The following is an 18,622-nucleotide window of genomic DNA, read 5'->3' on the forward strand; positions in this document are numbered from 1 at the left end:
GATGTTAGGCTTAGTAAGGCGTTAACTTTAGTCAAAATTCGTCAGTTACTTCTTTCATCGGATTATCGATATTTATTGAAGACATTCCAATAAAAAAAACTATCTAAGAACACTGCCAAATGCATAAAGTACATTTGTGTGAAATTTCATAAAACTTGGCATAGCCGTTTCGGAGTCCATATGTAACTCTCTCTCTCTCTCTCTCTCTCTCTCTCTCTCTCTCCCACACACACACACACACACACACACACACACACACACACACACACACACACACACACACACACACAGTAGCAAAGTTCCTTTTATAAAATAGTACAGATAGAGATAGTTTAATATTTTGGATTATTATTTGAACATTTACACCTATAATAGTTTTTACAATATGTTAAAAATAATTGAAAAAGCGTGTTGCATCTCCAACTCGGTTTTATTTGTTCTAGCATTTTCTAAGTTTTATAAAAAGCTTGGTCAATGGGCAATTTTATTTATTACTTGACTACCTGTGACCTGTTGAGTCAATATTGGTATATTTTACAATGAATAGATAGATAGATAGATAGATAGATAGATAGATAGATAAAAAAGAAATTTAAATGTTAGACGGATTTAACAGTCTCACTGTTTTTACACAACTAAAATAATCAATAGACACCGACTTTTCGACAAGTTTAATTTTCACAAAACCAAAGGAATTCAGAATACATTGTGATGGTATAATAGATCCCCTCTATTTTCATCTCATTTCTCTCTTTCTTTTCTATGTCTTTCCTTACATTCTGTTTTCTTTTTAATTATTTTATTTTATTTTTTTTACATGAAGGTCACCACTTATCAAGGCCCGGGGGCCACTTAAGGATAAGGGTTATTGCGTGTACAGTAATCAATGAGATAGTATTGTAGTAATCATTAGTATTAGAGATTTGATAGAGTGTCTTACTCAACGGGGCGGTTTTTCAGGAATTTGTTTATGTTGGACTTGAAGACATCCAAGTTGAAGTCAGGTGGGAAACAGGCAAACGAAAGAGAGTTCCATTATTTACATTGTCTCACCACTTTTATCATTCTTTTATTAATGTTATTTGTCATTCCTCTTATCATGTAAAATATTTATAAATGGAATGTGAACCGTGAAAAGATGATAACGTTCTCAGAGTTTTAGCAGTATATAGCTTTATTATAATATAACATTTATATACTACGCCGTTTACTACTAAATTTTTACTTATATAAAATCATTGAGGTCGAATTATTTTATGATAAATAATTAATAATTAATTGTTAACCGTTGATTTCATAAATCTTGGTTTTTAGCTTGTTGCTTTCTGTTAATATAATAAAAGTTTTAATTATACATCTGTATTTCTTTTTACAATATATGCTTGTATTTTTTCACTAACGTTTCTTCAAGATGGTTTTCTAACAATTTGTTTATTATACTGATTACATTTGATATCATCTTTTTTCTGAAATATTATCACAGATTCCCATAAAATTTTTAAAAATATTTTCTCAGATACGGTATTTAAGTTTTCTATTCTTAGTCTCAATAAGGTTTCATGTAATATTAGATATCGTTTTTAAGTCGAATATAGTCATGATTTGTTTCTTGGGTCTTGCTCAAAGCACAGCGTTTTAGATGCTCATTCATTAGCCATTCATTAGCATTTTGTGTCATGTTTTAAGTCGAATTAAACTATGAAATGTGGTTTCATCTTGATTCATGCACAGTATTTTTGTTCTCCTTTCTGTAGGCTTTCATCACGTTTCATGCAACATTATATAATTTTTAAAATGAAATATAATCATATTGTTTCTTATATCTTGCTTTTTGCACGGTATTTTAGTTTTACATTTTTTTTACCTTTCTTGTGATTACTATAATGTTAGAAGGTAGCTTTTAAATAAAAATTAATCAGTATATTTTTTAATTCATGTATAGTGTTTTACTATAAATTATTTAGCATCCATCAGATCGCATGAAACATTATCTAATAATTTTAAGTAAAGTTTGATCATCATATTTTGTTGAATATTATTTCATACACAGTATTTTCTTTTTCTCTTATTTGAACTTTCTGATGTTTCATTTAATACCAGATAACTCTTTAAAGATATATATGATTAATGGATTTTTCTTGATTCTTACTTTATGCATAGTATTTAACTATCATCAGATTTCATATAATATATAGTAAATCTAAAGTAAAGTAAATGTATTTTGAGTTTTGTTTAATCAAGCTTCATGCACAATGTTTTACTTTTCCATTGTTTAGCCTTCATATATACGTGATAACCTTTTTAAAGTAGAATTTAATCATCATTTTTGTTGCATCTAACTTCATACACAGTATTTTAGTTTTTCTATTTTTAACCTCCATCATGTTGAATATAATATTATATCTACTTTTGAAGTAGAATGTAATAATTATTTTTGTTAAGTTTTAATTCATGCACAATGTTTTACTTTTTTTCAATCTTGTTTGATCACAGTATATGTTGCCTTCCACGGATTTCATATTATATGATGACATTTTAAAATAGAATTTAATCATCATGTTTTGTTTAATCTCACTTCATGCACATTGTTTTAATTTTAAAATCTTTAGCCTTCATTAGGTCTAATATGATATCAGATAACTTTTTAAATAGGATTTAATCATGTACTTTTCTTAATTCTTGCTTCATGCACAGTGCTGTATTATTCTATTGTTTAAATTCATCAGCTTTTATATATTATATATGTTTTTAAGTAGCATGTTATCATTATATTTTGTTAAATCATGCTTCATGCATATTATTTTATTTTTATGTTATTTGTCTTTTCTTATGTTTCATGTAATATTAGATGAGAATTTTTTAAGCAAAATTAAACAGGTATTTTTCTTAATTCTTGCTTCATAAACACATGTTACATTTAGAATTTTTAGACTTCAATATGGTTTTACATAATGTTATGTGGTAAACATTTAAGTAAACTTTAATCATTATTTTTGTTGAATCGTGCTTCATTCACAATGTTTTACTTTCCCATCATTTAGTCTTCAACGGGTCTCATGTAATATGATAATCTTTTCAAGTAGAATTTAATCATTATTCTTGTTTAATCTTGCTTCATGCACAGTATTTTTGTTTTCTTTGATTTTGCCCTGCTCAGGTTTTATGTAATATCAGATGATAATATTTTAAGTAGAACGTATTGGTGTTTTTTTTTAATTCTTGCTTCATGCATTCTTATTACTTTTCCATTTTTAGCTTTTATAAGGTCTTGTGTAATATTATCTTAACCTTTTCAAGTAGATTTGAATAATATTTGGGGATACAGAATTTAAAACACTATGAAGAGACTAGCTATCCGGTTTCAAACCTCAGTTAACGAAGCTAAATTATTAAAAAATATTAAATATGAAGAATATGACGAGAGAGGAAGAAAAAGTAACGCGCAAAAAATCAAATATAAACCATATTAATTGTAAGAGATTTTCTTTTTGTTTACAAAGAGAAGGTCTCAAAAACTTAATGTAAATAGGTTTTAAGACGTTCAAATAAAAGAGTGAATGTGACTTGCACAAAGTTGAGAATAAATCGACACTGAACTTAGAGGCACAACAACGTATATTTATAAAGTGCTCGGCGATGGTAGAACTGTAGGTATTATTCAAAACATAAGATGGTAAATAATTTGCATGTCGAATTTATGATGGAATGTGCTATTTGATCTGGATGTTCAATTCTTGCGACGCCCACCCAACATAGTGAACTACAACTAAATTTAAATAAATAAACAACAGAATTACTGTAGTGGGAAGTGAGAACATCTTTTCTAATTGGAGACAAAATGGGTCTAGTGGGAAAAACAACACGTGCATCTGATGCAAAATAACATTGTTGTACAGACAGCGAGATTGGTTTGGCAAATCTATTGTTTATATTACGAAGACGTAAATAGGACATTTGTCAACTGAAGCTACTTTAATTTGTAAAAGTTAGAAACTTTATTTTTTTTATTGTAGATTCAACAATGTCTAGAGGATAGCCATTTTTGCAGAGGTGTTTGTAATAAATTTAATTTCATCATTCAAACTGGTCTTCAAACAAATCATTAGTGCCCTATAGATAAGGGTCTTAATTGAATTTTTGTTTTGTCTGACAAAAAGATTCCAATGTGTGTAATGACTAGGGCTGTGACAACAGAATATTATTTTCATTCTTTTGACTCTCGGGTATATATCCGACACAGACACACTTAATCAACCGAGAACCACATCCGTCTATATAAAAACATATAAGATATTAACGGATATATACTCAAGAGTCAAAACAATGAAAAGAATATGCTGTTGTCACAGCCCTAGTAATGACAAGTAAATGCTGATTTGCGATAGACTGAACTGAAAAATACATGAGGAAATCTTGCAAATTAGGAATTTAATCATTATTTTGTCTCAAACCATGCTCCATGCAGGGTATTTTCGTTTCTTTTTATTTGGCCGTCTTCAATTTTCATGTACTACCATATGATAACTTTTTAAATAGAAATGAATTTTGTATTTTTCTTATTTCTTGTTTTATGCAGTTATTTAATTTTCTCTGTTTTAGTCTTCATCAGGTTTCATATAATATTTTATAGTAACATTTATAAGTAGAATTTAATCATTATTTTTTTTTTTAATTTTGTTACATGCACAGTATTTTAATTTTCGAGTATTTGGCATTCGTCAGGTTTCATGTAATATCAAATGATTACATTTTAAATAGAAATTAATCGTGAATTTTGCTTTATTTTCGTTTCCTGAACAACGTTTTACGTTTCCATTCTTTGGTCTTAATCAGGTCTCATAATATCAGATAACATTTTAATTAGATATAATCATCATTTTTTTTTGTTAAATCTAGCTTCATGCACAATGTTTGACTTTCTATTTCATATAATATTATATGATAACCTTTTTAACTAGAATTTAATCATTATATTTTGTTAAATCATGCTCCATGCACTGTATTTAGTTTTCTATTATTTTGTTTCTTTTAGGATTCATGTATTAACAGATGAGAACTATTTAAGTGGAATTTAATCGTGTATTTTTCTGAATTCTTTATTCATGCACATGCGATTTTTTAGCATTAATCAGGTTTCATATAATATATACACTGCATATCAAATTATTAATGAGTTTACATTTTTTAAATATTTAAGGAACGGGTGAATAAAAATCCATGAAACTTTGAGAAAGTGTTTACAATACTATTCAGCTACTCCAGTCAGAAAATAAAAGTATTTAAAACAGTATTAGCGAAACTATGACAAAAGATAGGAATATCTGTTAATTTCAGTGTGTCAAGTTATTAACGAGGTTGAGAAAAAAACACAATATACCCATAACTTGTTTATTGAAATAATTTTCAAACATTAAATGAACTAGTAAAAATGCTTAGAACACAATAACTACATAGCAATTTCTACATTGACATAATTAGTAGGGCATATGCGATCCTTTTTTATGAATGACTTGTAAAAGACGTTGATCAACAGAATTAGTCAAATTTGTGATTTCGTCAACAGTTATTTCTCGCGATATCTCTTGGGGAGCATCCCACAACTCATCTTAGCTCTTAAATTTGGCGTCCACTTACATAGAGGTGTCATTTCATGATGCTCCAAAGATTCTCAATTGGGTTCAAATCTAGTGAATTCACAGGCCACTCCATCTTCCGTAGCTCAGAGAACCCCTGTGTTGCAAATACTCTTTACTTGTGTTTGTTGCATGCAAGGGAGCATTATTCTGCATAAAAATAATGGTTCTTCTGAACGTCAATTTTTGCTTCTCCCGCCATGGATCAAAGTGCTCCTTCAGAAGAGCTATGTAAGCATTTGACGTCATTTTTACGCCTTCTGGGACTCTCCATGGGCCAACTAAAGTACCTCTTATAATCCCATCCCAAATCATTATCCCTCCACCACCTTGTTTGCACCTTAAACGCTGATGACAATGTCGTTTATCTAGAACCCATCCATTGCTCCAGCCATCTGCATCATCACGAGTGACACGCACTTCATCCGTGAACAAAACTTTGGAAAAATCCGTTTTCATGTTGTCCTCTGCCCATTTCAATCGGTTTTGTATGTGATGTTGCTTTAATGGAGGCTTTGTCACAGGCTTAACAGATTTTGCCACTTCTTTCAGAAGGCGACATCAAGTACTTTTTGAGGCATTCTTCAATCCGGCTTAGTCAAAGACTTCTCGACTTGTCTGCCCAGGGTTCTTAACAATTTCACGTTTAATTTGGAGTAGAGAACGGCGTGAAACAACTCTAGATTTACCTTTATCAGCTCTCTTATGTACCTTGGTAGAGTCCTTGACAAAATTCTTCACAGTTTGATGGTACCTTCCTATCATTTTCGATATTTCGAGGGTAGTTTTACCTTTTGCTAACTGTTCTGTAATAGTACTCTTTCCAAAACTACTCAAATCCCCTTTAGGACCCATTTTATTGACGAAACAAACTGCCTTGTTAATAATTTGACACACTACAAATACCGTGGATTCAGCAATTACGATGGCAAGTTGTTTACACTGCGCAGAACAGTACGAAAATTTCACAGTATGCGCAGCTCAGCATTGTCAACATTTCTGAAACTTTTGATACGAAACTACCAGTAAGTTTCTGAAACTGGTAAAAAAATGTTATCTTGTTCAAAATTTGACATGCAGTGTAATGTTTTTTTTAAGTGGAATTTAATTATTTTTTTTTGTTAAATCTTGCTTCAAGCACATTTTTTTCTTTTATTTAACCTTCCTCAAGTTTCATGCAATATCAGATGACAATTTTTAATAAGAATTTGATATAGAATTTTCTTTAAATTTGGCTTCATGTACACGGTTTTACTTTTACATCTTTGCCTACATCAGTTTTCATATGATATTATATTAAATTTTAAAGCAGTATTTAATCATTGTTTTTGTTAAATCTTGTTCCATATATAATATTTTAGTTTTATCTTATTTGGCTCTTCTTAAGTCTCATATAATATCAGATAAATTTTTAAAGTAGAATTTAATAGTGATTTTTTCTTAATTCTTACTTCATATTTTAGTTTTTACTTATTTAGCCTTCATGTAATATTATATATTGCACAAAAGCAAAAAGCATTCCACTAATTCAGTTGTCATAAATTAGATACAAATAGGCAAAAATTTATTGAAGCTAAAATTCATTGTACGAGTGAAATAGACACAGCCAAAAGAAAATATATCGAAATTACCAGAAAACTCATCAAATCACAGACATTAGGAACTCGCATTTTCTTAAAAAAATTATTATAATGTAGTGAATAACAAGCAATAAAAAATTTCCCCACAATCCAACCACCATAATATCGCTTGCATGACAACTGAGAAGGTTGGACTGCTTGCAATTCACCTCTAACTCCACTTTAAAGGTCACAAGCAACTTCCTCCCAAATTTCCCTTTGTGGACAGAAGCCACACTCAGTGATCTTATAATCACCTCTTCTCTTGTCTGTAATATCATAAAAACCCTAAAAATCTTCAACACGTGTGGACTTGATCTTATCCCTGCTATACTAATAAAAAAATGTTCTGCTGAGCTAGTCCCAGTACTTTCCAAACTATACTAAATGCCTTGCCGAATCTTACTACCGTGATAGACAGAAAATTGCCTATGGGGTATCAGTATTCAAAATATTTGGTGAAAGAAGCGACGTGCTTAATTATCACACCATTAGTTTTTTCTTCACTTTGCTGAAATGTTTAAGTTTTTAAATAATCAAGCGCTATTCCACCACCGTGTAAGTGCTAAACTTTTTATAGATCCAATATGATTTCTGATTGACATTATAGATTTGGATAAACCCTTTTAACTGCAGATTTCCTACCGATTATCTCTGAATGCATATACCATGCACTGGACAATTCAGAGGAAGCTAGAGTGGTAGGCTTTGATACATCCAAAGCATTTAACAAGACTTGTTATAAAGGTTTTCTAATAAAAATGAAATTGTACGATATTACTGAACGAATAATTAATATATATAATTAATATTATAATGAATATATCTATATAGATCCTTTTTATATAGCAGAAAAGTTCAGGTTGTCCTCGATGGTCGTACATCCAAGGAACATGACATAAATGTGGGTGTGCTCCAGGATTAATCCTTGAAACTCTTTATTGTTCCTAATATTCATAAACTACCTCTATGATAAAATTTTGTCTGAGGTGGGTATATTTGCTGATGACACCATGGTTTATACCAGAAATGTGAGAAAAATGAATGTGCAAATATCCTAGATGATGTTTGAAATCTTAGGAAATGACTTCCAGCGTTGTGGAATGGGGCTATAAATGGATGGTAACATTTAATGCTACTAAGATATTGCTCCTTTTCTTCAGCAACTACAATGAACCTTTAAAATACATAGATAATAACACTCTGGATGAGAGGTCATTATTCAAACTCCTCAGCTGTACATTCATAGGTAACATAAATTGGAATAAATACACAGAAGACATTGCCAAGGCTGCCACAAAGATGGTGGTCCCTCTCTATTGTGCAAGAAAAATGCTCACCTCTGATAGTGTCTTATATATCTATAAAACCATCATTTACCTATGCATGGGATATTGTTGCCACATATCGACCTGTACTAGTTTATCCCTATTAAACAGGATTTAAACCTCACTAATTTAATAGGTCATGCATTGTCAACTAAACTCCAACCCCTGTCTCATCGCCACAATGCTGCAACCCTGTGCCCATTTCACAAGTACTAGAATGTGCTCCAACAAACCGACTAATCCAATAAACAGAAAAATCCCATGCTTTTAAACTAAAAGTCCCCTGATTCTTAAGAGCTTTCTACTCTGATAGGTTCTTCTCTTAGACCATTAGATTTTGGAATTCCATTGTCTGTTTCCTGTTTTCCCAACTAGATAAATATGTAAAATTTAAATGTAATGTGAAAAGATATTTCATAGTCCAATTCGCTACCGAGAGAATCTCTGCCGGCATGGTTCTTAATTCACAGTAGCTATTTACATCTCCGTGGTAATTTTCCTTGTTTGAGGTGAATATGCATATATAAAAATATTTTGGAAGTAGAATTTAATCGTCAATTTTCTGAAATTTTGTTTCATCTTCATATTCATTATCATACTCGATTTAATGTGTTGCATGCCTTTTACTAAATTTACTTCCAAACTAACGTCCCTTTGGCCAGGTCTTTATTTCTTATTCTTTTTAAATGTTCATCATCCTTATAACTTCTGTTTTCTTTAGCCTTCCCCTGTAAACTGACTCTGCAACCTAAATTGTCCTATATCTACTAATACAAAAATTTTCATACATACTTTCAATGTGATCATACCAATGAAGTTTCCTATTATATGCACATTTCCATATAATGTCCAGATTTAATTTTCTCATGACACCTGCCTAAAGATTCACATTGCACATTCATTGTATTATTCTCATATTATTTCTCTCCATGCAACGTATATCCTCAATTTTCACTGATCCGGCTTCACTTCCATATATCACACTGCGTACACATGTCTGATAGACTCTTCCCTTAACAGTGGTAATGCTCTACCAATTACCAATAGCAAAAGTTCTTTGAACTTACACCATCTCTCAGTTATTTCCTGTGCTTCAATGGTATAATTGAAGTAATAACACTTTAAAACAATCTCAGAATTGAGTTTTCATCCATCTTTATTGTCTCACACTTTTAGCACACAAACTAATTATGCACAGTATTTTAGTTTTTTATTCTTTGTTTTTCAACAGGTTTTGATAATTATTTTTAATAGACACTTGAGCAAAGTGAATGTATTTGATCTCCATAATCAAAAGAATACTCATATTGGATCTATAAAATTTAGACTAAATTTAAAATTTATATGAATTGATAAAGCTGAAAAAGAATTCGGGCTGCTTTATATTAATGTAGAATCTACTTATAATGTAAACTTAAAGCTCTTATTTATATCGTGCTAGTAAGAGTATTAAGATTAATATTAACAAAACAATTTCTGAAGAGGGTTTTGTAGAAAAAGAACTAACTAGCAAGTTAACTTAACAAACAGATTCATAAATAAAACATACACGATAAAATCTATAGAAAATCAACTAGAGTTTGGTAGCAAACAACGTTTTTCCCAGTGTTTATCTTTAGAAGCAAAAAGATAGCATTAACATAATTCTAAAATATTTAACTCATTGCACTAGATGATAATGTTTGCAAGATAACGAAATAAATATACAAATAGAAACATTACCGAGAGATATTATTATTTAAATAATTCAAAATAGTTTGTGGCAATCACTATAAAGAAAAGACTAATTAAATTTGCTAATCATGCAATAAATACATCTGATTTGTTATGAAAAGGCCTGTTGCAGTGGATTTAATTAGATATTTAAGATTGGAACTGAAACGTTCATATTCTTGGAGTAATAATTGAAAAATAATTATGATTTTCCTCTATGAGAATTCTAAACATACATTATCTAATGTTGAAATATTTGATATTTCAACTTTTATTTCACACTAGCAGTTCCGTCCGGCTTTGCTCGGTCCCTATGTACTGTTCATAAGGTTATGTGCATATTATGTATATATTAAAAAGTGTGAATATGTAGAGTAATGCCTTTCTGTATAATAGTCTTCCTTAACTACCATAGAAAAAAGACACAGAAATTTTCACTTTTATATATATATATATATATATATATATATATATATATATATATATAGAGAGAGAGAGAGAGAGAGAGAGAGATAGAAAGAGAGATACAGAGAGATAGATAGATATATAGATAGATTGGATGCAATATATAGTAATGATTTAAAAAGTATAAAAAAAAAGACTCATGTGCCACCACCGAGAATCGAAACAAAAACGTTCCGCTCACGATTTATTTTGCCTCCGCCGTCAATGACTGGGTTACGAAAACATGTTTACTGCAAGGCTAAAAATTAAAACATGAAACGTTATGCATTCGTAATGCCGGCATTCGACCTTCACCTGGCAAATTTCTTTTTTTCATTTTCACACTTTTGCACCGATTTTTCCGGGCTAAAACCAAAATATAAAGTTTCGCATGGATTCAAATACCTTATATATGAAGTTTCATGTCTGTAAACCAAAAACTCTAGGAGGTGTTAGGTAGGCAAAATTTGTTAAACAAAAATATATACGTATACATAAATATATATGGAAACAATTTTGTGTTTACTATAAACTTTTTATGCAAATATTATGCAAGTATAAATCATGTAGAATATCTACATGAATATAATTACACGTAATAGTTAACTAAAAATGATTATCCCATTAGAAAACCGAAGCAACTAATAGGGAATTAATTAAAATGAATTTTTAAAAGAATATGCAAATTAGCTAGATCTTTTGCTAGTAAATGCGATTCCACAACCCATATATAAGAAAATTGTATTTTCTTTTTAAATAACAGAAAAGAGGGGTTTTAATATGAATATCAATACACACAAAAGAAAAACGAATTTATAGGAGTATAGATTTTCATTACTAGATGCTGGGGCTTTAAAATTTTCTTAGCATCCGACATTCTTTATCGATGTGAAGAGAATAAGATAAATGGGGATATAGATTGTTATCATGTAACTTTTAATTTATTAGCTTACTGATGAAAACAAACATTAAAATAGTACACAATGAATGCATACAGAAATAACCAAGAAATGAGTCATAAGCAATGTGTACAGTCGTTCCTATCACAATAAGAAAACACATATTGCAGAGACAATAAGTAGTATGTGCAAATCTTATTCCCACATAAATTTCATCAGAAGTTTCACATGACTCAAACTAAGTTTGAGAGTTAGATAACTCTATCAGAAAAATAACCTAACAGACAAAACCATTAGGGTTTTCAAAAGCCATATTCAGACTGAGAGCTGATCGAAGACGTTCACCAGCCTTAAGAGTTGAGTCAAAAAGAGGTATAATCTCATTTTTAATTTTAATTCCATAGGTAGAACAATTTACTCATTTTCTCACCAGGACCACTTTTTTGTCAAAAGCAAAAATATACCTAAAAAAGTGATGCTTCTGACCTAACAATTATGTATAAATAGAACGAAAAGCATTTTGTTAAAGAGTCTTATCAGTTCATTAATAAATCAAAATAAAATGTGAAACCTCCTTTATTATTTAGATATTAAGATGTTGTTCAACTAGTACTTTTACAAAACTACTGATCATGTTTCCTACAATACTTAGTACGATAGTATGACATTTAATGAGTATGACTATATATTGTTTTTTATAAATATTTTTGTTTTAATAAAAATATATGATGTATTCTAAATAAATTTTGCATTTAATGACAGATAATAGTTTTTCATGAATACCATGGTCAATAATAAAGTCACACTAAAATGTCACAAAAAATGTCTTAATTTTTGCTAGGAAAAGGTAACAGGAAAAAATCACAATTAATTTATAGGGTTAAAGAAAAAGTTACAATATTAACAAGGAAAGAAAATTTGTCATAACTTATTTCAGTACCATCTGTATAATAATACACTCACTCGCGTTTTCATGTATATATAACATTTTACATAAGGGAAAGTTAGAATCTTAGAAAGATCTCTAGATTGGAGTCTCTGAAATAGTGGGTGAATATCTGGCATCCCCAGCAAAAGCAACAAAAAAATAAGAAAATTAAAAAAAAAGACGGATGAAAACATTCAGATCGTCCGGTTGTCAAAGGTGAAATGCAAGAATAAATAATTGTAAATGAAATGGTGTCAAGTGCTAAGGTAAATAGTTCACTTATTTTAGGGTGATTTGTTCTAAAATCGAATTCTGTCATTTCATAACTTAACCCATTTCCAAAACATAGATTTACATTCTTTTTAGTTCATTGTGATTTGAATACATATCGAACTGTTAAAATTTTAAATATATAGGTTAAAAAAGTTATATTCGTTTTAATTATTTAAATAATATTTAGTTATATAATATTGTTATGATAAAATGAAAGAGAATATTTATTGTTTTAAAAAGATTTAATTTGTTACAACCTTCAAAAAGATTAAAGAAGTAATATTTAACTGACAATCATAACAGCTAGCAGGGATGCCCGGCGTAGCCCGGTCGTAAAATATGCTTAAATATGATATTGAATTTATGCATATTTAGTATATATTATTAAAGTCAATTTACTATCGATTCTTATATATCATAAAGTTGTGATTTCAAAAATAAAATATATATCTTTATTACTTGAGTGCATCAGCTTGAATTGAAACCGAAACCAAAACTTATGAGAATATATATATATATATATATATATATATATATATATATATATATATATATATATATATATATATATATATGTAAAATAAATTAAAAAAAAAACAACTTGAGTTCCTTCAACTATAATCGAAACCGAAACCAAAACTTATGAAGAATTCTTGGTAAAATTATTTACAGGGTGCGACAGCAATACTTCCCACATTGTAAACTTTTAACTATATGTTGCTAATGAACTTAAGCAAGTACCAATGATGTTTTCATTTAGTTAATAACTTGCCATGTTGTTTTCAGATACCCTGATCAAACAATATGGTTTGGATTGGTGCACATCGTGCTTTTACTGTAGAAATGTTTTTGAAGAATGGTGAATCTGTAACTGCAACTCAGAGAGCTTTCCGAGTTCATTACATGTTAGGACGGTATAATGCTGGGCCAGATAGAAAAGCCATACAGCTATAGGTTGCAAATTTCAGAGCTTCGATATTTAAAAGAAAGCCACCTGAAAAGCCTCGAAACGCTCGAACACCAGACAATATTCGACATTCTGTTACTCGGTAATCTACACATTCAACTCACAAATATGCTTTGGACTTGGGATTGTCTGATCGAACAGTCAGAAGACTTCTATACACTGATATGCGGTTCCATCCAGAGAAATTAATGATTGCTAAGAAACTGCACGAGTGCAACTGGGAAGATCGCATGTCAAAATGTGAGAGATATTTCTGCCGCACCCTATACTACAAGAAATGGTAGATCATAACAATTAAACGACAGTCACTCGGAAGAAAAAAGATATAAGCGGGACACACAAAATAACACCCACACTATTGTATGTATAGATGTTTATCGGAAAATAGAAGAAACAATACATTCTTAAAATTATTAAACTTGATATACATTTATATATTTATACTGTTATTTTAAGAGAAATATTATCATTAACTATACAGAAATGAAGAAAGCTTCTGTGAAAGTTCCACAGGGTCTGAATGGTAGGCAATTAATAAAATCAAATAAATATCTTGATCACAGAAAAGTAATCAAACAAAATATATAAGTCAATTATTAAGATTAGGATTTTATTTTGTAACAGAGAGTGGTCCTCGATTGAGCAACTGAATAACACTCTTTATATATTGCTTGGTCAGATTCTGCTGAAACAGCATTTTGATTAAGACTAATTGGTTAACTGAAGTGATGCTATGTGTAGAAAGAATGAAACTTTACTGATTTCGATTACACGAGTTGGGTTGTTGAAAAAGCAAACATCCGGTTTTGTTTGGAGTACCGAATCATTAGAGAATGGTACAACAGTTCATATCTAATATTAATCTTTAAAATGAGAACTTGATTCTTATCTCATATCAAAAATATGCAGAAACAATGATAGTATTGCACTGTTTTTTCCTGTTACTTTTTTACCTAGATTCTTTGTTCACACACACAATTATAAAAGTTATTATTTTTAAGTACATCTTGATCGAATATTTTAGGACTAATTAATTTTGATAGCAATATCCAATTGTACCATTATCAGTAATTAAAAGAAGTTGATTTAACTACAATATTATAAAAATCAGTATATTCTATGATATATATGTTATTTACTGATATAATGTATTCTTTATTTTACTGAGATCTTTTACAATAGGAAGAAAAATTAAATTAGCTCTCTAAACATTTAGAAAAATGTTTCTTATTATGATGTTTAAAAACTTGTTAACAATGCTTATACAATGTTCAGAATGCCCCCATCCCAAATACCACCAATGAAATCATCAATAAAATTTACAATCCTTTTAGAAATCAAACCATATTATGAATAAATACATTTTAGTTTATACCGTACTCATCCACCAAGTTTTGATCAGGAACATCCAACATTTTTTTTTTTTTTTTGCTGTTCAGTGATAAACCCGCATGGATACAAGTTCAAAATTGTCACTCGATCTGATAAATTACCCTAATTTGGGTAGTGATAGCCCTGTTCATTCTAGGAATATTTGGGGATTATTTTGATAGACATTATCTTTGAAAAAACTCCAAAGATAAAAACCTGGGATGTTTTGGTCCAGTGATTGTGAAGCTCATTCTGGATCATTTCTCTTAATGATGAGATACTAACGAAATTGTACCCACATATCCTTTATCAGTAATAAAACAAAGACTGTTGAACATTCATGAATGAAATTTGTCGAATAAGTCAAGGATGGAGTGAAGTTTATTTGTAACATATATAATTTAATTGCAGACAGGATTGTGAATTTAATTAACGATTCAACGAGTGGCATTTAGAGGAAGGGGTCACCCTGTATATAAATAAGTAGAACTTTCAATACTTACTTCAAAGCTTTTTAAACAAAAAAAAACAGATAACACTTCAATAATTCAGATTAAAAATGTTAGCCCATTGAGATAAACGTGTCATAAAACTAATAAATGTCATTATTTCTATTTTTGTCCTTTTCTTTTACAGAGCTGGTAAAAATGAGCGTTTATTAGATATTAAGGAAGGGAATGATATTATTGGAGATAGAATATTAGAAGAAACAGTTGACCGGATAGCTATTGGAGGGTCATCCAAAATCCATCCCATTGTGAAAGGTAAGTTTTGAATATGGAAATCCCATAATCAAAGAAAGCAAGTTTTTTTAAAATTTTTTAATGTTGGTTTTTGAAAAGTAAGCATATTATTTTTTATTAAATATAATTATCAGTTTTTTTTGTCATCTGAAGTTATAAACTTATAAATTTGAAAACATTAATTCAATCTTATAAATAAATATAATGAAATTAATATTTATTAGATATTAGCTCCTCCTTTCTATCGTTGTTCGACAGTCTTTATTAATTTTTGTTATTTTAAAAATTTGTTATTTTAGAAAGCTAAATTTAAAAGTTTCCAAATTCCACTGTTCCAATATTCACGAAATAATTAATTATTTTGTTAACTATTAAGCAAAAATTTAAATGGTTGACTTGTTTATGAATAAGATGCAATGCATTCTGGTGTATCTTATTCTGTAACATTTCAATTTATTTTATGCTATTCCTTTTTAAAATATAATTGATTAATGGCAAAGTTACTGAAAAAATCATTGAATCATTCTACCACTCAAGAAAATATCTAACTTCTATATAATCTCTTACCTGTATAAGAGTTAGATAGGTCCAAAGGAAGTACAAGTATCACATCTAAGGGGAGATACTGTTCAATGTGCTCTTTTTTATCAAGATTTTATCAAGATAGAGTACGAAATCGACTTTACAATCTAGTGAGGGATGATTTCTGCTGTTCTTTACAGCCTTTCTCATAAAAAAGACATTGCTAATCATCCTTTACTTTGTCGCTATTTCTATGACATTATAAGGCATTTACAGCATGAAATCTTCTTTCTCCCACATATAAAAGAATTTTTGCTTTCTTCCTCCATGTGTAGGATCAGAGGAAATTTCCATGACTATTCTGTCTGCCTGCTTCCCACCGGACTACAACTTGGATGTATTGAAGTCCAACGTTAACAAATTCCTAATGAATCGCCCCCTTAAGTAAACACTTCATCAAATCTCCACACTAACGTAATGTACTTGCAATAACCCTTATCCCTGAGTGACTTCCGGGCCTTGATAAGTGGTGATCACTGTGTAAAAAAAAAAAAAGAAAAAGATCTTTTTCCCCAGAGATTCCTGCCTGTTGAAGATGCTACCACGGGACTGATTCCCAGTAAGTTACAACATAACTGTCTTATAATCCAGCATAAGCCGTCCTCATAAGTAATTAAATTTTGTTGATCGCTTTTGGTTACTTTTTTTCAAACAACTGATACTGCACCCTAACTTATAAAATAGGGGAAAAAATATATATATTTATTAAAATAGCTGAATTATTTTCAAATAAGTCAAAATGCATATTTGGGGATTTCCTAAAAAAATAGTTATTTTAAATAGGATTTTAAAAATATATTTAATTCTGGGCTTTTGCAATGAAGATTTAATAAATTCATTTTATTTATTGTAGTTTTCATTTCGATAAATATTTGATCAATATAAAAATGAATAAAATAAAAGAAGGAAATGCCAGTAATTGAAATTGAACCTGCGACCTTTAGTGTGTCAGTCCAACGTTCAAGCTACTGAACTATTTAGATAAGACAAGTATGCAATGAATATTTATATGGTAAAAGAAAGGAGAAAGCAGAACGAAAACGATGGAGAACAGAAAGAAGAAAAACAGACATAATATTAATCCAATATTATTATATCAATTTTCTATTCTGTTAATGTACAATGCATTACTATTCACGATTTTAGAAATTAAGAACAAAGATATAATAAAAAAATTAAATATTCATTTGTTTACTGCAAGATAAATTAATAACCTTTTAAATAATTTGTAATGTACATGTGCTAACATTAGAAAAAGCTTGAATGCATTCAATAACTTATTTGTCACTGCATACGAAATTGGAATATTAAAACAATAATAAACAATGAAAGTAATGAATAAAGGTAAATAGCTTTTGAGCACAATTGGTTATTCATATTTATTTTCAACTCATAAAAGAATCAAATGACTTAAATTTTTATGAAAAAAAACCGGAACACGTTTTTAAGGTAATATTTGTTTGATATAGTATATGAAATATGTGTGATGTCGGCTGATGTGACAGTGAAAGTTTCAATTTTCCTGAGAATTTCTATAGTTTTGTACCTGTTCCTATTATTATTATTATTATTATTATTATAATGATGATGATGATGATGATGATAATAATAATAATAATAATAATAATAATAATAGCATTATATTATTTAAGCATATGTACTAATAATGAATGTAATAATGCATTAGCATGTGTAATGCATTATTTTATTGTAAAACCATGGTAATGGAAGAAGATAAATTGGCTAGGCAGAATTGATTATCGATTTATTCGATTCAATGCTATGGATGACAAAATCGAGAAATAGAATAACTTCAGTTTATATATTAAATGTGTGTATGACTACACTATAATTTAAAAGCAATTATACTGATTTTATGAGATCTGGAACAAAAATGCTACATATTGGAATGGATAATATAGGTTTTATTTTTATGAAAATGTAATTGTTATTTACTTACTTTCCCAAGAAGATTGGATGTAACACGAGATCGAGCTTAATGAGGGTTGTCTTCATTTCTGAACATGACAAAGGCGTTAATGGCTTGTGACAATTAACTATAAAAAATGCCTGATTGGATCCATTAGCATTCTGTGTGTAAGGATATGCCAGATGTCAGATG

The 18,622-nt window shown here is 29.5% G+C and overlaps 1 protein-coding gene across 3 annotated transcripts in view; it reads left to right on the forward strand.

Moving 5' to 3' along the window:
* Positions 1-18,622, forward strand: part of LOC145291414 (uncharacterized) — an 879,668-nt gene that overhangs the window by 707,480 nt on the left and 153,566 nt on the right. For all 3 annotated transcript variants that reach the window (XR_013869410.1, XM_080137226.1, XM_080137236.1), the window contains one exon: positions 15,812-15,939. Coding sequence is in view for 2 of the 3 variants with exons in the window: in XM_080137226.1 (XP_079993352.1) it covers positions 15,812-15,939 (128 nt within the window). In the remaining variant the exon portion in view is untranslated. The remainder of the gene's footprint in view (positions 1-15,811; positions 15,940-18,622) is intronic.

Source organism: Euprymna scolopes, chromosome 2 (genome assembly GCF_053919585.1).
Source record: "Euprymna scolopes isolate OS-2025 chromosome 2, ASM5391958v1, whole genome shotgun sequence".
Lineage (NCBI taxonomy): Eukaryota > Metazoa > Mollusca > Cephalopoda > Sepiida > Sepiolidae > Euprymna > Euprymna scolopes.